This window comes from Chanos chanos, chromosome 11 (assembly GCF_902362185.1).
Source record: "Chanos chanos chromosome 11, fChaCha1.1, whole genome shotgun sequence".
In the NCBI taxonomy this organism is placed as follows: domain Eukaryota; kingdom Metazoa; phylum Chordata; class Actinopteri; order Gonorynchiformes; family Chanidae; genus Chanos; species Chanos chanos.
In genome coordinates, this window is record NC_044505.1 from 16,712,413 (window position 1) to 16,738,038 (window position 25,626).

General features: G+C 39.1%; 2 protein-coding genes across 2 annotated transcripts; both read left to right on the plus strand.

Annotated features, from left to right (window-relative positions):
• Window positions 1–12,216: 12,216 nt before the first annotated feature.
• LOC115823898 (sialic acid synthase-like) lies at window positions 12,217–16,309 on the plus strand. The gene is made up of 6 exons (XM_030787934.1): window positions 12,217–12,348; window positions 13,592–13,807; window positions 14,775–14,874; window positions 15,049–15,203; window positions 15,475–15,741; window positions 16,101–16,309. Exons 1-6 carry the CDS (start codon window positions 12,217–12,219, stop codon window positions 16,302–16,304), a joined length of 1,074 nt encoding a protein of 357 aa, XP_030643794.1. The 3' UTR covers window positions 16,305–16,309.
• Window positions 16,310–17,642: 1,333 nt separating this feature from the next.
• LOC115823729 (N-acylneuraminate cytidylyltransferase-like) lies at window positions 17,643–22,250 on the plus strand. The gene is made up of 8 exons (XM_030787756.1): window positions 17,643–17,857; window positions 18,625–18,767; window positions 19,575–19,730; window positions 19,995–20,128; window positions 20,329–20,423; window positions 20,827–20,998; window positions 21,173–21,338; window positions 21,754–22,250. Exons 1-8 carry the CDS (start codon window positions 17,643–17,645, stop codon window positions 21,966–21,968), a joined length of 1,296 nt encoding a protein of 431 aa, XP_030643616.1. The 3' UTR covers window positions 21,969–22,250.
• Window positions 22,251–25,626: the final 3,376 nt, after the last annotated feature.

Sequence of the window (25,626 nt, forward strand, 5' to 3'; positions counted from 1 at the left end):
GAAACTAATACATTCTTCATTAAATCCACTTTTACTATCCAAATTTACCATAAATTGTATAAATGCACCACACCACTGGTTTTTCATTTCCGACTACATGTGTAAATGAAAACTTGATATGCGTGCTCATGAGATGCTGTCAGAGGCCTTGATGGCATCACCGGAACAACTTTCTCTCTTCCTTTTTCTTTTTTTTCCCTTTTTTTTTTAAAAATTTACATATTTCTTTGCTCACAAAGCCAACACAGTAGCGCTGAACTCCACCTGTCTGCCTGCCACTGTAGACCTGTCTAAATATCAACCATTGCTTTTCAACAGTGTCCTCCACTCTTAACAATTATACAGCTCCATTGTTTCAACACAGAGACCACTCTCATTCACCGGTCACACATCACCAGGATTTCAAGAGCGAGAGAGAGAGAGAGAGAGAGAGAGAGAGAAACTTCCACTTACTGTGCTCTGAATTACATGTGTTTTGAAATAACTTTTTTCCCTCTTTTTGCTCTTTTTCAGGAAAGGCCAGTATTTGTTCATTTAGACATCTCACCTTTTCTCCACCATGCTTGTTAAACTATTGGGAATACTGCTTCTGTTTTGAGAAGAGTTACACAGTCAAACCCATGTCTTAACCTCAGAGAAAATGGAGAAACGTCTGGCAGTTATTCTACAGTTTATGAAGAAACACAATGCATTTTGTAAATAGAAAGTCAGACTTTCCAAAAAAACAAAACACAAAAACAAGAACAAAAAAACCCCAAATAGAGAAAGCAAATATAGCTCCTTTTTTACAAATTCAAACCATGGTTTGCAAACAAATTCAACGAGTGTTGTAAAAAATACAGCTACTACATTAAGTCAGTTTTTCTCATATCTTCAGTGATGTGTTTTTCTTCCAAGCTGAAACAGACTGGAAGTTTTCTGAGCAACTCCAGTCCTCAACAGCAGGCGGTGCTATAGCCCAGGGTTTCTCAGCCTACTGCGACCCACTTTTTTGTCTACTAGTCATCCACAACCCACTAATGGAGGAAATAAAGGAACAAATAACTTAAGTGCCTCTTTAGACCTAGGCTACTTTATATTCTTATTATAATTAATTATTTTCAATTAATTAGGCAGACTATGGGGCAAACAGATTTTTTTTTTAACTCACGTTAATATAACACTTGAGACTGCCACTCTGAAGTGATGATATCCAGATGCGGTGGAATTGGGGAAAGGGCGATTCGTAGTGTCGCACATCAGCTTGCTGTTGTCAGTCTATTCCTGCTCTTCGTTTTCATTTCAGTCACTGCTGAAAATGCGGACACACAAAGACTGGCCTGAATCCAGAAGGAGCTCAGGTCTGTCTTCCAAAAAGCAATACCACAATTCCAACTTCTGTGTGAATGCTTGAATTTTGGCAATCATCAAGGAAACACAGCTGTTTCTCCCCTTAAAGAATAATTTCAGCTGGTTTAGCTGGTCAAAGATATCTCACCTGTATATCTGCCAGTTTCCCAAGAAATTCAGCCTCCTTATAGTGCTTTGCCAGGGGAGACAATTCCAAAAGACTATTAAGAACTTTTCCTCGTGACGGCCACCTATAATTTCACTATGATGTAACAACTGGCGGTGGTCTGACTGTAGCAACTGAGTTCGGGCTCTGACTCAAGACAATTCTTTGTATCATCTCGGACTTCTCTTGGACTTATCGGTATTTGTACTCGGACTAGCCTCAGTCTTGCCCACAGGTCTTACAAAATATGGCCTTCAGTCTTAACAGACACTAACTGCCTTTTTAAAAACTAATATTTATTTGTATTGTCTTTTCTTTTTGCATATTTAACTACCGCCATTGCATGGATGCAGCGCTGCCCACCCGTAACTGCTCCTACAAAACAAAAAAAATGGGGTGCATTTGACAGAGTCAGCTGGTTAGGGGAAAGAGGCATGTGTAAACTGGCATCTTGGTGGGAACAATCCAAAATGCTTAGCGTGAAAAAAAAAAAAAAAAGCTTAATGCTGCAGAAGTCTATGATTGCACTTGATAAATGCAGGGGAGGAGAGCTTTCTTTAGCATGTCCTTGCTCAATGGGACCTTATGTGAAGAGCCCATTGAAAAATGTTGTTCTAGTTTGTACTGAGAAAAAATACACAACGTTGACATGCTTTTTAGATAAACTGCAAAAGACCTGTCACAGAGCATTGTATTCAAATAAATAAATCCTTTACAAAAGACAGACAGCAGATGTTAGAATACACAAAATATATAATGTATATACAGCATGTCTCTCCTGTGTTTGTCATGACAGCAGAGCCTTTGGACAAATAATAACATCACTGATTTTGTGGTAGGCGATTAACAAAAGCGTTATGAGTCATGGCGGTTTTTTCATGACTCTCTGTCTCTGTCTCTGCCCTTGTCTCTCTCAAGCTCAGGGGCTTTACTGAGCACATGACTATTCAAACTGACAGTGTTACCAAATCAGATACCTAACGTCCTGACTCCTCCTTTTTGAGTATTTATTCCTTTAAAAGTTTGCTCCATTCTCAGCTAAATGGACATTGTTATCCTTCTGTGACCTTCAGGCTCCAGGACTAAATGTTTGCTGTGAGGGGAAAAAACAGGATAGGGGCCAAACTATAGCTACGTCACTATGTCACTTTGACAGTATGTAGACAGAGCGACCACTGGATGATCATTGAAATTATTGACTGTATGTGTAGATAGGGAAACAGATAAAAATCAATAGTGGCACCACAAAAACCCTAGTTCCAACCACTATGCCACTCAGATCTGTGTTTGTGTAGCTCTTTACACTACAATGATATGGATCAGGAAGGAGGAAATTTTTACCACAGCAAGCTTTCAAAAAAGAGAGGTCAAGATGTCAGAGATAAGGTATCTCACTTCCTTTAAGTGTCCATGTTTCCACACATTCCCAGCTCTTTCGTGGTTGGGAAAATATTCAGAGAATTCCTATGTGAATCTGGTCAGGTGGTCCTGGACAATTATCCCAGACATCCCTTTCCCTGGCTACATTCACCAGCTACTCCTGGGGGATCCCAAGGTGTTCCCAAGCCAGCCAAGATATATAATTCTCCCAACGTGTCCTGGGTCTTCCCCAGGGTCTCCTCCCAGTTGGTCGTGCCCAGAACACCTCTACAGGGAGGCGCCCAGGAGGCATCCTGACTAGGTGCCCAAACCACCTCAACTGGCTCCTTTCAATGCGGAGGAGCAGCAGCTCTACTCCGAGCTCCTCCCGGGTGTCTGAGCTCCTCACCCTATCCCTAAGGGTGCGCCCAGCCACTCTGCGGAGGAAGCTCATTTCCACCGTTTATATCGGCGATCTCATTCTTTCAGTCACTACCCAGAGCTCGTGACCATCGGTGAGGGTTGGAACAAAGATCGACTGAAAAATTGAGAGCCTTGGCTTCTGACTCAGCTCCTTCTTTACCACAACGGTCTGATACAACGACTACATGACTGCCACAACCGCCCCGATGCGCCTGTCGATCTCCCGCTCCATTTTACCCTCACTCGTGAACAAGACCCTGAGGTACTTGAATTCCTCCACTTGAGGCAGTAACTCAGTCTCAACTTGAGGGGTGCAAGCCACCCTTTTCTGTTCTTTACTAGTTAATTGTTTTGACAGCAATATCCATCACCTCATTTAAAGGCACTGACATTTCTTTGGCTGCGAGATGTTCATGGTGTGAAAAGCAGTGACCCCCTGTCGCTTCTGGTGCTCTGTCCAAATTTTCCACACAACACCACCATGTTTAGCAGTCACTGAGGCCCCGCTATCCATGCAAATGCCTGTGCAATTCTTCCAATCCAGCCCATTCTATGTGAAATAATAGCCATCGAGGCAATGGACACACTCATCTGCTGTCCTCCATTTTGGGAGCTCATTGCACATCAGTAGATCCTCAGGTGTTGCACCCTCCCAGTTATATCATGCTAGCAATAATGCCTTCTATGAAACGTATGTTGATTCATCGATTTGGATGGCAAAGGAGGGGTTTGCTCGCACTCAGTCCAAAAGTTGCTTTTCAATATCCTCACTCTTGTCTATAATCCGTCTGGAGACAGTATCATTGGAGAGTGGTCTTTCTTTTATTTAGCTCACAGCACTTTACCAGTACATCACAGCACATGTCAGCTGCACATGGGATAACTAGCTCTTCACTAATATTGAACGATTTCTTAGGATGGGCAATGTGGCCAGCTGCCAGGTAACTTGCCTTCAGGGTGCTTTTTGAAGCTGTCTTGAGTAGCAATACTACTTTGCTGTCTTTTAATAAACAACAGCTCATACAATTGCTCCAATAATCAGTGCATGTGCTACAAACAATAGGACCGTGTTGTGGACTGGCATAAAACAACGCTTTGCAATACAAATGCAAGACCCTGGACAGGTCACCAGTCCATTGCAGGGCAGACACACAGACAATGACATTCACACCCAGGGGCAATTTAGCATCTCCAATTTGCCTGACTTGCAAATTGGAGGAAACCCACGTAGACACAGGGAGAACATGCAAACTCCACACAGAGAGAACTCTGGGGACTGAACCCACAATTAATACATTATTTAAGAAACAGTCTGTGATAAAAGATGCTACGGATTAATCAAATAAAAAAGTTCGAGCTCATATTCATTTTCTTTTCTGAGACAAAACACATCTTTTTGATTTGTTGCTTCTGTTTGTGTAACCTAACCATACCACTTTACAGAGTGGTTGGGATTATTGCTAGCCCTGAACCTTCTTTAAACAGGCAAAAATCATACCTCAGGATATGACTGTCATGTAATTCACATACTGTATTCCCCCTAGTTAACTCTTCAATTGAGACAGAGAAGACAAATGTGTGCAGAACAGACCCTGACTAAGGTCAAATGTACGTGTGTGTGTGTGTGTGTGTTTGTGTGTGTTCTTTTTACAGCCAGGAGAATGCATGGGGCTGCTTTAATATCACAGTCCAACAGAAGTTCATTTGAAAGGTAAGCTCACTGATGTTGAAGCTTCAGTTGCCTCAGAAGAATTGTACAGGCCAGTGTTTTCCAGACTGTTGAGCGATGTTCATGGTAAATGCAGCAGTGTACAAAGAATGAAATGGAAAATATAACAACAGCGACAACAGCAATAAGAATATTTTTTCATGTCAAACAAGGGACAATTAGGCCAATTAGGGCAGAAGGACAGTGTCTCTCACCCCTCTGCTAACAACGTCTGCATGTCCCCGTACAGTAGGACTGTAGCAACTGAGTTCGGGCTCTGACTCAAGACGTTCTTTGTATCATCTCGGACTTCTCTTGGACTTATCGTACTCAGACTAGCCTCAGTCTTGCCCACAGGTCTTACAAAATATGGCCTTCAGTCTTAACAGACACTAACGTCCTGACTCTTCCTTTTTGAGTATTTATTCCTTTAAAAGTTTGCTCCATTCTCAGCTAAATGGACATTGTTATCCTTCTGTGACCTTCAGGCTCCAGGACTAAATGTTTGCTGTGAGGGGAAAAAACAGGATAGAGGCCAAACTATAGCTACGTCACTATGTCACTTTGACAGTATGTAGACAGAGCGACCACTGGATGATCGTTGAAATTATTGATTGTATGTGTAGATAGGGAAACAGATAAAAATCAATAGTGGCACCACAAAAACCCTGATTCCAACCACTATGCCTCTTAGATCTGTGTTTGTGTAGCTCTTTACACTATAATCAGGATGAGGAAGGAGGAAACTTTTAGAAGAGCAAAAAAAGAGAGATCAAGATATCAGAGATAAGGAATCTCATTTCCTTTAAATTTATGCGCTTCCTTGTTTACTTTGACGGTATGTGGGCAGAGTTTTGCTTAGATGGTGGTGGAAATGTGGATTATATGCATAGATTGGGGAAACAGATAAAAATAAACAGTGGCACCACAGAAACAGTTCATGTATTTCAGCTCCCATATTCTGAACATTTCTGCAATGGCTCTCAACATAACATATGCAGCCGAGAACCGGGCTTGTGATTGGAGGGTTGCCGGTTCGATTCCCAGGCCCAACATCCACCGCTGTGTGCCCTTGAGCAAGGCACTTAACCCCAATGCTCCCCAGGTGCTCACCAAGGAAGGCTGCGCACTGCTCCTGCGTCTGGTGTGTGTGTGTTCACTGCTGGTGTGTTGAATGGGTTAAATGCAGAGGACAAATTCACTGCTTACTGTTCACAGTGTGTGTGTGCAATCACAGAAACTTAACTTAACAGTGACATTGTTCAGAAAAGAGGAAGCTTTGTGTTGGCCTTTTGGGATAAACTAGGGAAAAATACGCAAAGTGTTTTTTTGTTATCTCTGCAAAAGACATTTCAAAAAGTGTTACATTCAAACAAAAATTTTTTAAAAAAAATCAATAATTCAATATGCAGAATATTTGACAAGACCCCTCAACACCTCAACCATGGTAACCTCGATGATGCTAATCCAGTCCATTTAGGATGTAATTTAGCTGAATGAATCACAGAGTGAGGCACTGTGTGCAGTTGTATTTTTGTTGTTTACTGCTGATTTAGCTTTACTTTTGAATCTATAGTGAAGTAAAAATGAAAGCTGACAGAGCAGACACATTTATACTCAAGAACTCAAGTAAAATAGAAATATTCCATGTCATACTTGAGAGAGGGTGGGGCTGGAGAGAACGTGAGAGAGAGAGAGACCGACTGACAGTTAGAGACAAGAGTGAGCATTTCATTAGACCAGGGATCGGAAACCTTTTTAGCTGGGAGAGCCATAAATACCGAATATTTTAAGATTTTTTTTCTTTGTGAGCCATATAGTTAATACAATAGTCAATACAATTTGATGTGTCTATTTGTAATGTAGGGCCTATATTTTTTATTATTATGCTATATTAGGGTAGAAATGGACCGTTATTATGTATTATTGCTGTCACATTATAGGCTAAACAATAATAAATTGAACACTTCTCACCATTGATGCGACTTCTTCTGATGCTGCAATGTTTTGGCATACTCATCATCTGTGAATTCCTCACGATTGCCAAAGTACCAGCAAAGCTAGCCAAATTCCCATCATCTTGCTTGGCCCACGCATGGAGTTGCTGCTGACCGACCTGTACTTTCCAGCCTTGTTCTGTTCTTTCTGACTCAGTGACTTTGTAACTTTGTAACTTTGTATGGATTCAAGGCATCTACACTTAATAATGAAAATTTTCCACAGGCATTTTGCAAGCATGTGACCTCTTTGATTTAGAGTAGGTATGGCAGTTGCACACTTTGTGAGATTGTCAGTTATGACTTGGACACATGTTTAACACCTTGGTATTAGTTCAAGATAGAAAAAAAAATCCTTTCAATCTGACTGGAGGACTCCAGTAACTGCACTGTTTACAGAGTTTGCTGTCTTTACTTATATGGCCAGTAAATCTAGATCTTGATGTGGTTAAGGATGCATTCCATGAAATTATGCCCAATGTTGTCATGTGAACCTTTGAAAATAACAGTATGCAAATATTCTGGTTCCACCAACTGCTTATCAATCTGTTGATCTTTCTGTCACTTTTTGTAGAGAACATTCTGTAATACCAAGCTACCGGTGTTTCAGGAATTTCATGCCTCCCTGTTGGCAAAGGTTTCTGTCCTGTCTCATGTTGATCAATCACATCTCTAATGCTGGGGTTTTCTGCTTCTAACTCTGGCATCTGTTTCTAAACAGAGAAGAAACTGTGGAGCAGCTGATATTAGGTAGCTCCTCACAGCCAAAGCTAGGCAACAGACAAAGAAGATGAAGGTGATTTTGAACCCTTTCCCCGTCTTTGCTCTCATTACTTTGGCTGACTAATTTTTTTTTTCACACGCAGCATGGATCCCTTCATAGTAGAAAACACTGGGATACTTTGCTTCAAATGATCACATCTGATCATTGCGTCTGTCTTCTTTCTGTGAAATAAGTCCATTGGTTGTCTCTCCATGTGGTCATCTTAACAGGCCATAAGCATCCAGATTTCGTTTCCTTGTTCTGTGCTGCAAGTTGAAGGAGAAGCTTGACAGAGGAACACGACATCTGTAGCTAGTGGCATCAACTTTTGCAGATGTTGTTACATATTTAAGAAGGCTACTGGTATTCAGAACAATGAAGGAGTTATCATAAAGGTCATGGAATTTCCCACTTACATCCCATGCTTGGACTAGGAATTCCAATTTGTGTGCAGGGCATTTAGCCTGAGAGAAACACAGACTTCTTCTTGACAAAGTTATGAGGTACATTTGTCCTTTCTGCCCTTGCTACCCAGTCCAGTAGCATTTTCATCTGTGTGAAGATTATGATAAGGTTTAGATTCAGCAAATTACAGATCTGGGGGCTTGTAATGCTAAATGGATGATTGGAGCAGGCAAGTATGATTTAACAGTTTAATAGAGAACTTCAGAATCAAACATGATTCGAGGCATAGATAGCTGACTCCTCTAGTTCTCATTGTATCTATATGTTCTACTGGAACTCCACCAGTCATCTTAGTAACTGGGCCACATTATTTAATTAAGTCTTTTTGCTATGCTACATTATCTAGCATTTCAACATATCTCATCACAAATAGGGCTGTGGAAAGCTTGACAATAATGGCATCAGTTTAATAGTTTATCTCCATCTTCTTAGATCCTTTTCTCAAAGAAAGTTATCAAGTGATCAAGTCATACAAAGGCTTGATGATCTAGGAGCAGTCCTTCACAAATTTACAATAATAACCAGGAAAGCTTAGGAACAGTGTAAGCTCTTGAAGTTTTCTATGATTTGGACAAGTCTTTGAACGAGTGTACATGGTCTCCGGTTCAATTTTGAACTCTCCGAATGTTCTGAGATATGATGTCTTGAAACTATCAGTTGTCTGGAAAACTTTGCACTTCTCTGGGGATAGTTTCAACTCACTTTTTCTGATATAGTGTAGAACCTCTGAATTTCCTCTGTTATGTTCTTTAGATGTCGCAGAGCATATGACTGAATCACCCAAAAGTATATGGACCACTTTCAAATTATATAATGTGTATATGTATGTCTTTGTGTTTGTGTGTGTGTGTGTGTGTGTGTATATATATATATATATATATATATATATATATATATATATATATATATATATATATTATAGGCACTGTAAACCTAAACATTCAAATAACTTCATTCTATTAAGCTGTGTAAACTTAAAATGTCCTTATAAATTCTACTGACTTAAAATTTTTTGAGATGTTATAACATATAATCCAATTCTGAGTTATGGAAACTAAAAGTTCTTGATTAATTTCAAATCACTTTTGGATTAAGTAATATGTACTCCAGATTATTAAATTACTACAACTTAAAAATTTTGGAGTTCCAATGTCCTGCATCCCCTAGCAAACTTTCTGCAGTGATTGAAAAGAGCTTTTAAAAGAGAGAATGGTCAATAGAGTCTTCATTACAACTACTTTGCATTTGGTGCAGTGTTTGGCTGACAAGCCAATTTTATGAAGCTAAAATCTGTGAGGTAATGACCGAATGCCTCTAAGTCAGAATCTCGCCTAGACGTCATGTTATGTGATGATCCATGACTGATGTTCTTGACTGATGTCGGATAGCCAGCACTTTCTCTTGGGGCAGCTCCGGTGCAGTGGGCAGATCGATGATGACCCGTTTCTGGGTTAGGGTCTTGTACACTTTCTCTTGTAGTTATAGCTTAACCAGTGCAAGTTAGTTCAAATGACAAAAATCAGTGACCACAACATATTTTCCATTGTTACATAAACTTAGAACTTGTAATACTCACATTTTTGACAGGAATACTTGATAAAGTTTTCAATTCTGCATTACGTATCCTTCACAAGTTAAAGTTTTTCTAAGGTTTCTGAACATTTTTTTAAGTAAAGTTGATTAATCACATTTTACAGTGTGGATATAATCCATACATTTTTCCATTTGTTACTTTTCCATATATTCTGATGATCTTTCAGAATCCTAAGGGACACAGAAAAGCACTCATGATTTTGTTGCTTTTTTCCATCTCAACTTGTAAACATCTGGATTTCAGATTGAGAACCAGAAACCATTTTGATCCTTATAAACCTGAGACAGTTTCTTCCAGTTTGGATAACATCTACACTTCTTTCACTGTATGAAGATTTAACTCTGGGTAGGCAATGCAGAGTCACGCTTAAGCATGAACAGTCTTTGAACAGTAATTTCTGATGAAGAAATTGATAATTCTACCTCCAATAGTACAACAGTTTAGTTTAGAATATTTTGTGTGTGTGTGTGTGTGTGTGTGTTTAAGTGAACCATTCAAATTAAATGCAACGTTTTTGTAATTGCTATGTGCTGTGCGTGATGCGTTATGTGTGCATGAGGTTACTGATGTACTTTGTCCATCATTATCAGCACCATAATCAAAACTTTGAAGTCACACACATTCATTCTCAATAAATGCAAACAACAAGAACCTGTTTCATGTGTTGTACAGGGAAATGCATACTGGTATCAAATGAAAAACATTGTTATCTTGGTGTCAAATCAAAAGACGTTATCAGATATGTTACTGCTGCAAATGATTTTCAGTCTTTTACAGTATGGTTGTATGCCCTCAAAACCAGGTGCTAGAACTATGTATCCTGACTGATGCCTCATGGAGTCAGCAAGAATTTGAGGGAAAGGTGTGGATAGTAACTAGGCTGAAGGAGAAGAATCAGTACAAGGGACTCTCCTTGCAAGATCCTTTGGAGTTCAGCAGATTAACAAACCCCCTCTCCACTCTGAATGTTATTTGCTGTTTTTCTTAGGTCAAGAACAACAATACATCAGGCTGGAAATTTCAAACCTCACAAAGAATGAGGTCAAAGTTTCAGGTACCAATGAAATGTCTGGAACTGCCTTCTTTTCAGCCTGCTATTAGTCTAGATTAAAGTTTTCGTCATTAATTATTATCTTAATGAACATCGCTCTCTGAAATTCCATGATAAGAACTTTTGTACAGCAAATGTGTACCTCAAACTACAGAATGACTGAAGTGGAAAATTGCATTATAAATATGAAACGATGAAAAGTTTTAAAGTTGCAATATTAAAATACACTTAAGCAGTCGATGTAAAACTGTGTAATTGTTAGTATTATAGGCAGAAGCTAGACATTTCAGCTACTTATGTCGCAAACAGACAATGAAGCTGGATGCATGTACTGAGCAGGCATTCAGGCAAACTCAGAACAAACAGGCCTGGTTCAATCATTAATGAATTGAGTGCAAAATAACTATGCAAGACATATTCAACAAACAGGCAAAGTGTCAGAAATAACCAGAGTAAACAGGAGGATTTTAGGCAAGACTAAGGATGACTTGTTTGCTAGAGATGCCAAACCATCTTGTGAAACTGCCAAAGTCCTTCGCCTACTTTATCGGTACATTACTGGTTGACTTTAAATATTCACCAAGCGATTTCTAAAAATTTAAAAAGGGGCTACATAAGACAAGTGGGATGTCCTTCCAATATTGTGTTATAACTTGTCATAATTTGCAGTTTTCAGCATTGAGCTGACTCTCCTTTCCAGAGCCACAATAACTGCAGTCAAATGGAGAAGAAACATATAACAGAACAGAACTAACAAAATGCTAGCATCAAAAATAGACCTTTCAAATGAAATCTTACCTTTCCTTTTTTTTTTCTCTAAAGATTCACAACAGGAGTAATATCCAGCAAGTCACTTATCACTTATTCTTTTTCTTGGACCGAGTGCTAAATCATTTGTAGAGTCAGAAGGTACTTCCACAAATAGCTGATTCCTGATGTTTTCTCAAGTCATATGTACAGTACGAACATACATATTGTGTACACAAGTAGTTCATGCCTGAATATGTGAATAAGTGAATGAAGTTTGAATAACAGCAATTTTCAATAAAACATAAATAATTATTGTGAATTTTAGTCAAATGTTCTGGGATTCTCTTTGTTTATTTGTTTGTTTTTTTCCTCATGTTTTAGAGAAAATGATCTGCTTAATAATGTACATCTGAAGACTTTCCTGAAGGGGAGGAGTTCCCTGGGGTATGTGGCATCCAATATGGGCATGTCATCGGAGACAAGGAAGTGAGATTCGTTATTTAAGGCAAGACATTTGGCCTGACAAAGCCTGGTTGCCAAAAGATTTGTTGAAGCTCATACCAACTCATTCATTTATCTGTCATCTTGACTGTTCATTATAATCATAAAAGATGCCATCAAAATTCGAGCTCTGCCCAGGGAGAATGATTGGGGAGAACTATCCCTGTTTCATCATTGCAGAGATTGGACAAAATCATCAAGGAGACATTGACATTGCCAAGAAAATGATTCGAATGGCTAAGGTAGTAACTCTCTTATAACTTAGACTTTCTAATATTTGCAGGATAAGGGGCTCATTTGCCGTGAAAGAACACTGCAGTGTCTTTCTTATCAGTACATGGCAAGGTTGGGGTCAATTCTGAGCAGAATTTAGAACTGCAGTTAATTGTAGTTCATTCCAATTACTGTAGTTAATTCCAGTTCACGGAACTGGAGTTGAAATTAAACAAATATGGAAGATTTAGAATTTGAAATGACTTACCATGACAGAAAAAAGGAACTCAGATTGATGGAATTCCACAATCAAGTGAAGTGTTACCTGCAATTACAAAATATTTGAATAATATCAATCCCTTTGTTCAGCTGTACTGAAAACAGGTGCAAAACATCCATGATTGCATAAGATATTATAAACTAAATTAAAATTTTGTTTTATGACTTTCAAAGCAGGTTATGAACCATGTAAAACAAGGGATTACAAAACAAGAAAACTTGAGTCACGTTTTGGGTCTCCTGGGTTTTGCCGATTACAGCATCTAATGGTGCAGTGGTAGGTGGTGGTCAACAAAGCCCTACCTTATATTGCTGTGCGAATACTTGACAGTGACGACACAGAGAGGGATCAAATTTCTGTTAGTCCAGTGACATCATTAAGAGTTTGCAAATCTTGATTTCGTTTATACATCTAATTACTATATTTGTTTATTGGTGTAATAATTATGAAAACGAAATGTTCAAAAATTGGAGATGATTATTTCTTCATCTAGAGGCAGTGCATAATGAGGCTTTGTAAAGGCCGGTGATTAAAATAAAATGTACTTCATTTAGTATGAAAGACTGTTAACCTATTCCAGTTGTAATTCCAGTTCTTCACTTTAACTGAATCTGATTAATCTTCATTTGAATTGACCCCTGTTTTGTCATGATGCATGCATAGTATTCATGTGTTTATAGATTGTGTTCTCCAGCATACACATAAGATATAATATACTAGGGCACTGAGAAATACAAAGAGAAGGTTAATTAAAAGAGAAGTAAGATATTTAAGAATATTAAACAGTATTGTGCTAACCTAGCAACAACAAAGGCCAAAGTTGTTAGAAAACTTGATAAATATGACTGACAAAACACTTTTCTTTTTTCTTTGACTTTCTTTTCTCAAAACAGTCTTATATACAACTGTTAATCTTGCACATTTATTGAACAGCATTAAATTTTAAATGAATCCAAAAATTGTCTTACCTTATAATCAATTTTTTCTAACAGGACTGTGGAGCCGATTGTGCCAAATTTCAGAAGAGTGAACTGGAGCACAAGTTCAACAAAAAAGCCCTTGAGCGTCCATACAACTCAAAGCATTCCTGGGGGAGAACGTATGGTGAACACAAGCGCCACCTAGAGTTCAGCCACGAACAATACAAAGAACTCCAGCAGTATGCCCAGGAAGTTGGGATTTTCTTCACTGCATCTGGAATGGATGAGGTAAAACATGTTGAAACACCACATTTTTTTCAGCTGTTGTAACTTTTGGCAAAGCCCATCTTTATAACTGGAGAAAAAAAGTTAGGCTTGTTCAACTTGTTTGGCTTCTAAATTATTCATTCATTCCTTCATTAGTTCATTTTCTAAGCTGCTTTCCCAATTTGGTTTGCACAGGGGGTGCTGGAATCTATCCCAGCATTCTTTGGGCAAAAGGTGGGGAAACACCCTGGACAGGTCGCCAGTCCACCGCAGGCTTCTAAATCAAAACTTTTCAAATCAGCAAGATACAAATATATGAACACAAGACAAGCATTGCATGGCACAAGATCAGATCAACTTAGGACCAAGAATAAAGGATCTTGTGGCCATGTAATGTATAGTGCGATACTAAGTCTGTAATATAGTGATCCACCAGTGCATCAATGTCCTTATAGTTTATTTTGAAACAGAAAGTTATCATTCAAGGTCTGTTTTGGAATTGGGGTAAATGGTGGAGCAGCGGGTAGCACTATTGCCTCACAGAAGGAAGGTCCTGGGTTTGATTCCTGGCCAGGCGGGAGTGGAATTTCCATGTTCTCCCCGTGTCTGTGTGGGTCCCCTGCGGGAGCTCTGGTTTCCTCCCACGGTCCAAAGACATGCAGGTCAGGTGAACTGGAGATACAAAATTGCCCTTAGGTGTGGATGAACACATAAATGTCTGTTTGTCTGTATGTCTGTCCTGTGATGGACTGGCGACTTGTCTAGGGTGTTTCACTGCCTTTCACTCAATTAATGTTGGGATAGACTCCAGCACCCCCCACGCTCCTAATTAGGATAAGCGGCTTACATAGTGAGTGAGTATTCTGGAACTGATAAAAGTTAGTAAATTAAAAATCATTGTTGTTGTATGATTCAAATAACATTCACATCACAGTTCACAACATATCCAGTGAAACTGGAAGAAACATTTTGTATTTTTGTTTTCAAGATGGCCATAGAATTTCTCCATGAGCTTGATGTGCCTTTCTTCAAAGTTGCTTCAGCAGATGGCAACAATTTCCCCTATCTTGAGAATACTGCCAAAAAAGGTTTGTGTCTAGTAATGTCCCAAAAATCAACTTAAAAACAGATAAATCTACACATAAGTTGTTGTAACATATAAATTTTATTTAGTTAATGCAGATCTGAAAAGGGATCCCCAAAATGGATCTGTTTTGCTTGACTGTGATTGGGTGGGCCATGTGGGTATTCCTCTGTGATAGGACGGCCAATGGTGATTTCCAGTGGCATGCAGTCTATGGAGACAATGCGACGGGTTTATCAGACAGTGAAGCAGCACAACCAGAACTTCTGCATCCTGCAGTGCACCAGTGCTTACCCTCTGGAGCCTGAACATGTGAACTTACGTGTGATCACCGTAAGGGACTCAAAGCACTGACCTCCTCTCTGCCCACCTCCCGAACCTGTTTCTCTCTCTTTCTCTGCCCTTCTGTCTTCTGTAAAAGCAAGTCTGAAGTAAAAGAAAAACTTTTATGTTTCCGTGAAAGTATAACTTTTATATTATTTATGTAACCATATTATTTACAAGCATTCAAAATATTAATATCATTTAAATCATTGTAAGATCCATTGTCTTGCTGTGAAAATTCATTGATTCACAGTTCTACGACTCTTTAACACAAATGCAGGAATATTTGAAGGAATTCCCTGATATTCCTATTGGATACTCTGGCCATGAGACTGGCATCAGTATCACCGTGGCAGCGGTTGCAATGGGGGCAAAGGTGGTTGAGCGCCACGTGACCCTGGATAAAAGCTGGAAAGGCAATGACCACGAAGCCTCTCTGGAGCCCGCCGAGCTGGCCGAGTTGGTGCGCTCCATTCGCGTTGTGGAGAGGGCACTGGGGACAGGTGTCAAACAGATGTTGCCCTGTGAGATGACCTGTCACAGTAAGGTTAGAATATCACATCTGTGCACATGCTTAAAGCAACAACAACAACAGCAATAATAATAATGAATCATACAATATGAAACTGATAAAATACAATGAACATAGATCAGTAATAAATATGATTTTTTATAGTGTAGTTAAAGGGAATTCTTTATAAAATGACTTCTAAAATGCAAAACTGACATATTTGAAGAAAGTTGTTTTTAAAGTTGGCTGAAAACATTGTCACTGTACTCAGATGCACTCATCATACACTCAGCAATCTTAGAGTTCAAAACAGCACATCCTTAAAGAAATTCTACAATTGTCTCAGCACTATCGGTGTCTTGTGTAACTACAAACAGATGTCTATTTGTTTGCAGCTGGGAAAGTCAATTGTGGCTAAGATGGCCATTCCCAAAGGTGCTGCTCTGACCATCGACATGTTGGCTGTGAAGGTTGCTGAGCCAAAGGGAGTGATCCCTGAAGACATTTTTCAGCTGGTGGGAAAGAAGGTTTTGGTAGATGTGGAAGAAGATGACAGCATCACTGAAGATATGGTTGATGGTTATAGCAAGAAGGTCTAACAGTGAACAAGCTCTACTGCAACCTTCATCTAGTCTCTCAGAGAATGAATCCTTAATCAATAACTTCAGAAGATGGAATAAATAAACTGTCACTATAAAATAGAAAAAGAATCCTTCGGTTTTGAACTCTGTTTGACTTTGAAATGTTTGACTTTGAATGGAAATAAATATAATTATGACCACACACCCAGTTTAACTTGTCTTAATTACATCATCAGACAACAAAATTAGATGGGGGGGGGGGGGGGGGGGGGGTTACAAAAAGGATGGGGGGGGGGGGGGGTGTTGTGATGTGACTGGGAAAGTTTTTTTAAAAAAAAGGATGGGGTCTTCAGTAATTGAATGGTCTGTCTTGCTATGTTTTCATGCTTATGATGCATACAGTATCTGACATGATCATTCAGACAGAACAGACAGCTCTATAAATTCTAAATTCTTTTTTCTAATCACTATTCTTATGACATAAACCACCTGGAAAGCACACACACAAAGTTTGGTTCCTGTCCTGTCCTGTGCAGTGTTTTTGATTCTTGCAGTTCACTTGACAAATTCAAGCTGAAGTTTAAAAAAAAAAGTGTGATTATACAACTGAAAATATACAATTAAAATATTGAACAACATTTGTAACGTGATGTGCGCTGCTGGATATTTGGGTTCGCAGTCTATCACTATAGTATTTGTAAATTTAGTGTCTTCATCCCAACTACATAACCAATGTCATTCAAGGTAATGTCAATAATACTATGTTATATTGATGTACATTAATGCATGAGGTATCAGAGGGGGAAAAGAGCTCTTGGTTAGGTAGTAAGCCATCACCCGTTTAGATAAGCTCCGTTAACAAAGTTATACTAAAAGCCACTTTTATCTCCAAAGTTGTCTCATGACTCCTAAAACGCCCTGATTTAACTGAAGTAATTTTAAAGCAGAAATAAGTTTGCTAGCCATTATATTTAGGGGTGTCACTGAGGGCTGTAAAATAATACTTTGGAATGGGATTTTAATAGCATCTCCCAAAGAGAGTCCCAGGGACGCTTCTTAGAATTTCCATAGTGTCAAACTCGTAATTAGTATTGAAAGATATGTCCATGTGCGTGGGCTCACTTACTCATGTGTAAAGTCTCGTTTACACTTTAGTCATTTATTTATTTTTTGGCAAAAGATCTCAGTGCCCAATTACCAGCTTTACCTGCCAGTTCCGCACAACGGCAACCCAAATGTAACACCTGCATGCTACGGCAGAGGAAGTAGGCGTGACGCATTTGTGCTCGTTGCTGTCAAATGAATGTCCAGAATGTTTCCCTAACTTACACACTGTTCCATTTGTGCGTTGCCACCATGGCGGATAAAAGTAAACTTACCACAGGGGCTAATGCATCAAGCTCACAGCAAAGCAGTAATGGCTGGAGCAATAAACGCCGACACATTACGGCGCTCATCCTTGCGAGAGGAGGTAGCAAAGGAATACCCCTGAAGAACATCAAACTGCTTGCCGGAGTCCCGCTTGTGGGATGGGTGCTTCGGGCAGCGCTGGACTCCGACCTCTTTGACAGGTGCAGTAAAGGAAAATTTGCGGAAAAGATTTTGCGCTCTTTCTATGAGACAAAAAGCTGCTTAGGACGCATTTGTGTAGTAGAAAAAGAAGAAACGTTGTATGAACTTCATATGAATTACTTCATTCATTAAGCAAAACAAAATAAAAACCCAGTTTATTTTGCAGACGGTCAGTTGTGGTAAAATTTTGGAGAAAATGTTTTTGCTTTGATGTTACCATCTCATTCTTTTACACATACATATTTATTTGAAAAGCAGTGTATGCGAGAAAGAGGTCTTATCTCCTTTTAATATTCAATAAACAACGTCGAGAGTAGAGAGAGAGAGCGTCTTCTCCTTAACTAGATTTATATGGCGGAGAAAACGCTGAACTGAATTTTTTAAATCGCTGTTTCAATGTCAGTCGCTTGACGTAAATATGACTGATTTTTTTAATAATATGTGTATAGACGATTGTGCTCAGGAAAAGTAAGTTGTTTGAAAAAATATGTTTTTTCCTGTCATTTTACGCGTTCGCTCCCAACAAGCATTTTAGAATGTTACTTGGCAGCGTTTGAGTTGTCTGCAAATCCTTAGATCTAGACTGTTTAGGATATTGGATTTCATTTTCAAGTTCACAAAGGAAGGTCGAGTGTAGAGTGAAACCAAATGAAATACAAACTCTTCAGCATAAGTTTGACTTGTGATTGAATTGTATTCCTTAAACTTCGAGGCAATTTCAGTAAGAGTCTATGTGTATCGCTTTTTTTTTGTCCATTTGTACTAGTGTTTGGGTATCAACGGACCATGATGAAATTGAGAAAGTGGCCAAAGCTTGGGGGGCACAAGTCCACCGTCGCAGTCTTGAGGTTTCCCAGGACTCATCTAGTTCCTTGGAAACCATGCAAGAGTTCGTCCGGCAGAGGCCAGGTACGCTACGTTTACATAGCCTACGCACTGAGAGAAAGTGTATGTACATGTATGTATGTATGTATATATATATAATACATGTGTTATTCATTACAGTTTGAGTTAAGTTCAACTTAGCTGTACTTGTGCTGTACTTGCGCTTTTAGAATACACTGTGTCACAGAGCAGCTTTCCAGAATTGCAGAACGGAGTTTTGTTTTCTTTAGGGATATGCTATTAAAACTGGTTGAACTTGATCCCCTGTTGTACTTGAACTTTTATGTGATTAAAAAAAGGAAACTGTTATAGACCTGGAAACATAAGCAGGAAGTAGACTTACATAGTTTCTGACAGTCATAGTTCCAGTGCAGCAATTACTTTAGTGCTTGTGTTTCAGAGCTAAGCGGCTACATGCAGCAATGATAATGATAACATTATTTTGATACCGAGTAATCTCCTTCCTGATACACTCTTGTCATACAAACTTGTGGTGTCATGCTCACTTAAGGAAGAGAGCTTTGCTAAAAAAAAAAAAGGACAGACATCTCTATGTGTTTGAGAGTATGTTCCATATTTCATATCAAAATGAATTGGTCACAGTGTAATAATGTATCTTAATTGAACTGGTGACACTGTCAGACATGACACAGCTCTGTTCCTCACATTCCATTTGAGCTCTTATGGAAATGAATAGTGTTTATTTTCAGCGCTTTTCCCTCTGTGTCTGATGAAACACACATCTCTTTGTTCTGTGCTATGTCAAACTGAGCTTGTGTGATTAGATACCGTGAGTTTAATCTGTGGCCATCATCATCGTCTGTGTTACAGAAGTGGACGTTATCTGTCACATCCAAGCCACCTCGCCCTGCCTGCATCCACGCCATCTTAGAGAAGCACTGCAAGTGATCTTAGACCAGGGTTATGATTCTGTCTTCTCCGTGGTGAGGAGACACCAGTTCCGTTGGGAGGAGGTCAAACAAACAGGTAAGCCAACTCACTCCTGCCTTGAATAATATCAAAATACATTAATTCTGTGATTATGGTATTCATGATGTTTTTACTTAAGCTCATCTTGTATAGTGCTTAAATATTTCAGTTGCAACACAAATTTGATCCTTAAACCAGATCTAAAACTAATGTGTATGCTGCTTTTTGTTGTTGTCTTGGGGTTTGTCTTGGGGTTTCTCCTTTTAATTTACTTTGTTAAGTTCTTTTCCTGATACTTCTATTCTGATTTTCTCCTCACAGAAGGCAGATGCTCTAAACCCTTAAACATAAATCCATCCAAGAGGCCACGTCGCCAGGACTGGGACGGAGAGCTGTGTGAAAATGGCTCCTTCTACATCAACACGAGAGAGCTCATTGAGAAGGGTGTCCCTCAGGTAGGAGTCTATCAATTTACAATTTACAATTTAGTTATTTGGCAGACGCTTTTTACCAAAGCGACTTACAATCAGTGCATCAGTCGGTCTATCAAGTATGTTCTTCAAACCAGGACCCAGAAATGAAGACTCTGTGCTAAACCATAATAAGTCTACTTTCTATATTTGTGTATCTTCTTCTTCTTTATTCCCTCTCTAAGACAGGGAAAGTTACTTACTATGAGATGCCTCCAGAATACAGTGTAGACATTGATGTGGACATTGACTGGCCTGTTGCAGAACAAAGAGTTGTCAGGTAATGAAACTCTTTTAATGACAAGTCATTGCGCACTTGACTTAAATGTTTTGAACAAAAAGTACACAATGTTTCATTATATAATTACCTCATTATAAAATAAATACATTGATACGCATGTACTATTGTTCAGTCCAAAAACAGCAGCACCTACCATTTTGAAAATAAAACCCAACATTTAACAGCATGTATTTCTTCCCTGTTGTATTTACACAAGATAGTGGGTCAAGTTATTAACAAGCTGTCTAACAGAAATAAACACAGTTAGAGGAGGCTACAAGACTTGTGTGCACTGCAAACAATGCTATAATTCAGATAGGCTGCGAATGCATTTCCTTCAATCTCCATCTATATAACAATGTCATCTTACATGGACATGTAAACATGTGCTGGTTTCTGACAGGTATGGGTATTTTGGCAAAGAGGAGCTGGAGGTGGTCAACCTGCTGTTTTGTTCTGTGTCAGGCTGTCTGACAGATGGACACTTATACATATCGATAACTGGAGAGGAGATGGTGTCCATCCACAGTAGAGACCTGATGGGCATCCACATGCTTCAGAAAGATGGTGTGGAGGTAATATATTAATGGACTTAACATTCACTGTGATCACTCAAATATTCTTAGATCTTTTTCTCCAGCAGTGCAGTGTTATAACCCAAAGGGTATGATACATTAACTAGTGTAAACTTGTTACTGAGTTAAGGCGACTCTCCTTGTAAACAATTAATGTGAGATAATCCCACCTAGGTGATTCTGATCTCCTCAAAAGATGATCCCGTGTCCAAAACTCTGGCAGACAAACTTGCCGAGCGTGCAGGTTGCAAAGTGATGCATGGGGTGGAACAACGGCAAGTTGTAGTAGAGCGTCTCATGAAAGAGAGAGGGCTGGTATGGAAGAAGGTGGCCTACCTGGGTGAGTCCTTGACCGTAATATTAAGTAACTGGTCTTACAGTCAAGATGACGTTAACTTTTTCCAACAAGTTCCTTTATTATCCATTTAGATGTTTGTTGAAGGCAGTACTTGTTCAGTAGTAAAGTTGACTCAATCATGAAAAAAACATTTGAGCCAGAATGCTTGCTTATTTCTTTGTCTCTTTAAGCAAACAGGCAACTTAGAACATTACACATTACTGCAATGTCTCTATGCTGTTTGGAATTTAATATGATATTTATACATTCAAAGTAGCACATGGTAGAAATAACATCAATTGGGTTCATCAGTCTTACAGGGTTAACAAGAAGACATGAAACTGTGAATATCACTGTCACTGACATTTGACCCAGAACCTAAGGTGGAATCATATTCTCCCATCAACTCTCACCTCAGGAACTGACATACTGGATGTGGATTGTTTGAACCTGGCTGGGCTGAGTGCAGTAGCAAGTGATGCCCCTGCAGAGGCTCTCAATGCAGCTAAGTACAACTGTCATAGCCCTGCAGGAAGAGGGGCAGTCCGGGAGTTTACCGAACATATCCTGTTACTGAAGAAGAAAGCCAAGTCCAAGATGGACCAAGACCGCATTGACCGAATGTCCTTCTAGCTCAAGATCAGTTAGAAAGATTCTTCAGATATAGGTCCCATCTGAGACTTTGCAGCTGTTTAATTTCATGCAGATATACAAAGTTAACGGCATTAGACAAATCAGATATCGGGATCTACTTTGCCATTGCTGTTGTTTTCTATATTCCTAGACAATAAGAGTTTCCCTTTTCGGTGCAATCAATTAGAACATAAAGAGCACTGAGGCACTTGAATGGTATAAGGAAGGAATTGTACTTGTCTTTGCACTTTGAAGAGCAGCTGATAGACACATATAGCTTGGAAATGGAAGTGCTGTGATTAATTATACTCATTACTGTCTCAGGGTATGTATTAGCACATTATGGTTTCTTTCAGATGAAGGTTCAATTTAAATAAATCTTTGCGTGATTAGATTATGGGATTTTATCTCTTAACTTTGAAGGGCTGTCTACGAAAAGTGATTGAATGGTGTGTATGTTTTCCCAATAAAACCACAGAAGGTCAGCACACCTACATATTTGCGGTGATTGTCATTTATTGTGTCATTGTCATTGGCAGGGGCGGATTCAGGAATGGGCGACATGGGAAGCAACTCAGGATGGCATCTTGCTGGGGGTGGCAGGGGGCACCCACATAAAAAAAAAATTGGAATGGTGACACTTGTGCGATCAGTTTTGTATTGCTCATTTGCATGTCACATCAGTGATGTCATATCACCGCGTGGTCAATTAACATTGTAGGGGTGGGTACCCTGACTCTGGTTTGTGAGTTAGCTTGCATACTGCCTGAGAAGGACTCCCACTCCGATGTACGAGATGGGGAGGGGGGAGGGGTTCGGTTGACCTCAGGTCAGTCACACTACAAAATGCTACCAAATAAACCACGATTCATTTAAAATACTGTGAATATATAGTTTCACAGACATATTGTTGCATTTTTTCTCTGATTTGTGAGAAATCATTAAGAGTAATATAAAATTAGTCTGCACCTGAGGCGCCGTAAGTGGGACTTTTGGCTCTCGGAATATCTCTGTTAATCAACACCGTCCATGTTATGCCAAAAGATGGAGGGAGACGTTAATAATCGCAGCAGTATCCTAATGTGCAGTCTCATTGATTTGTGCAGGTATTTCTGTGTTGCCAGGGGGGGATGTTACCTGTCTGTTTCACTCGTAAGCAAGGGTGTCAAGTTGTCAAGTGTGGGATTTGAACTCTAGTTCTTGGAACCAAGGGTGAAAGGCTGAACTGATTGAACTACCCACTGGTTCAGAAAAAAAACAAATGCAGAGGCTTCCACAGGAAGTCAAGTTTTAATGAAATCCAGAGTAGGCAAGACACTAAAAAAAAAGCAATCCTAGGATACATTGAAAAATCAAGAGGGCAAAACAGTTCTCCAAAAAACAAAGGAAAAAAGCAAAGCAAAAGACAAAGTCAAAGAATGACACAGGACATTCTCACAGGGGTTTCAATAGGAAAAGACTGAACAAAGACAGACACAGTGAGGGCAACTGAAATATACGGATCAAACAAGACACAGGTAAAACGCACGATCTAAATGACTAACAAAAGTGCTCGATGGCACCATCTGGTGGCCAAAATCTGTATAGAGGTCCCACAGCTAACCGAGGGAGCTCATAGCCAGCCCAATTCGCATTATTTTAGGATTAATGTTTGACTCCTGGTTATGATGTCACTGCGTTCCACCAGCCAATCTTATGTCTCGATCACAAGGTATGTAACATAGTAATGTTTAAGAAGAAGGGCGAAGCGTACACTGACTGTCCAATGGATTTTGTTGATCTGGGAAATCGGAATGACCAACAGATTACTCGATTGTAAAGCACAATTTCTTTGTAACTCCATGTGAAGTAGGGTACAGTCGACACTGAAAATATGTTCCTGTCCCGTTTGTGCTTTGAGGGCTCCAGGGCTCCAGCTCTCCAGCTCCGGTGTCTGTGTTTTCACAGTTCTGATTACATCAAATTAGAAGTGGCGAAGTTGCAATGTAGCAAATGCTTTGAGCAAAGAATGCAGACACCAAATTAATCTGTAGTTAGTATCTTACAATTAAACGTTTTCACATTTCTCTGTGCTGAATGCTGTTGATGTGGTGATCGAGTGATTTATACAACTGTCCAAAATTAACATGTACAGAAACTAATACTGAATGTTTGTGCACTGGTTGAACTTCCCCTCTAATGCACCCACTAACACCCTCTGACGCTAATCATGAGTGTGCAAAATGGTCTTTGAACTAGAGTAAAAGATTAAATCTTATAGCATGCGGAAAACATTGCATGCACAGCTTAGGTACCTGTTGGGAAGTGTGATTGGTCAATCCATCAACTGATCGCTTTGCAGAGATAAATAGCCGGATGTAGGAGACCCTTCATTGTTCCAGTTGGTGCAACCGGATAAAAAATAAAATACAATAAAAGTTTACCAAATCTGGATCAGATAAATCTGTATTGTAAGAAATGGAGAAGAAACACCAGATACTTGGTTTTGCCTACTATATTTTATATTTATGTCTCTTGTATATTATGGAGGGGCATGAATAATTAAATTAAGCATTTAAAAAAGTTATATTTACATGGTAAAATTGTACGCTGTCAATTTTTTTTACAAACTGCTTTTTTTTTTTCGGTATGGTTTGCCCACTGCTAGACTGATAGTACACAGTGAACAGGCTCTCCAAAACAGTTTGAAGTAAACTGACTTTGTACATATCTTTCCCAGATTCACCGCATGGTTGCAGGCCTGCGGATTTTAAATTAGTCTTAGGTGATTAATCTGGATGTATTGGGGTGATTTCAATGTATTTAGGTGACTAATTTCAACATAATCTTTGGTAGTGTTTTGATAGGCCTTTATTAGGGAGATATTAACCAACTGGTAAAGACAGCCAATTGTACAGTTATGTAGTTTCATTCCACTATAGGCTTTATTTCCATATTATCAATAATAAATACATTAGTGGTGACATGCTCTCTGTAGTGCTTGCACTATATTTTAGACCTAAAACTCACAGCAAACACTAAATCTCTTTCACATCTGTGCAAATTACAGCTCCAATTGAGACTTATTTCCTCTAAGTGTTCCAAAGCAGAACTGACTACAAAATGGCCACAGCACTATCTGTCTATATGTTTGTATAAGTAGTGAGTACCAAAAAAAGTTACCAGTGTCTTTTTATAAACATGAAACTATCAGAAAACTAAATTTTAAGAGTCTATAAATCTCCAGTCATGTGTTAAAACTAGCTTGGGATAAGTGATTTTCCTCCTTTTGCTGTATCACACTTTACAGTCACAAAAAATATTATATCAAGGAAATTATTCATAAAGAGTGTGAGTTATAATTGCCTTAGTTCTACTTTTAGTCTTAAAATAACCCAAAACTTTAAGGCGTAGGTTTACTTTATTCATTGTTTTGCTTGCTATAATTCATTTTAGAACTGTCAAATAATTTTGAGATTGGTCATGCCAATCTCAAGTATGGATTACAAACCAGATAAGGCTTAAATGTCCTCTGCCTAATACTTTAGTTTAGTCAACATAGTCAAAAGGTTGTCCTGTTTAGAGACACATCTTTCAAAGGCAATTTTGACTATAATCTAAGTGCTACATTCACTGTGTTACCTGATTCCTAGAGAGGGGGTTTTCTGTTTAAGAGTAA

Bases quoted from the DNA above. Each gene is read 5' to 3' on its own strand.
- LOC115823729 (XM_030787756.1), top strand. From the start codon at position 17,643: ATGGCGGATAAAAGTAAACTTACCACAGGGGCTAATGCATCAAGCTCA. The intron at 18,768-19,574 runs GTACGCTACGTT...TCTGTGTTACAG, and splicing joins GTTCGTCCGGCAGAGGCCAG to AAGTGGACGTTATCTGTCAC. The intron at 20,424-20,826 runs GTAATGAAACTC...GGTTTCTGACAG, and splicing joins GCAGAACAAAGAGTTGTCAG to GTATGGGTATTTTGGCAAAG.
- LOC115823898 (XM_030787934.1), top strand. From the start codon at position 12,217: ATGCCATCAAAATTCGAGCTCTGCCCAGGGAGAATGATTGGGGAGAAC. The intron at 12,349-13,591 runs GTAGTAACTCTC...TTTTTCTAACAG, and splicing joins AAATGATTCGAATGGCTAAG to GACTGTGGAGCCGATTGTGC. The intron at 13,808-14,774 runs GTAAAACATGTT...TTTGTTTTCAAG, and splicing joins CTGCATCTGGAATGGATGAG to ATGGCCATAGAATTTCTCCA.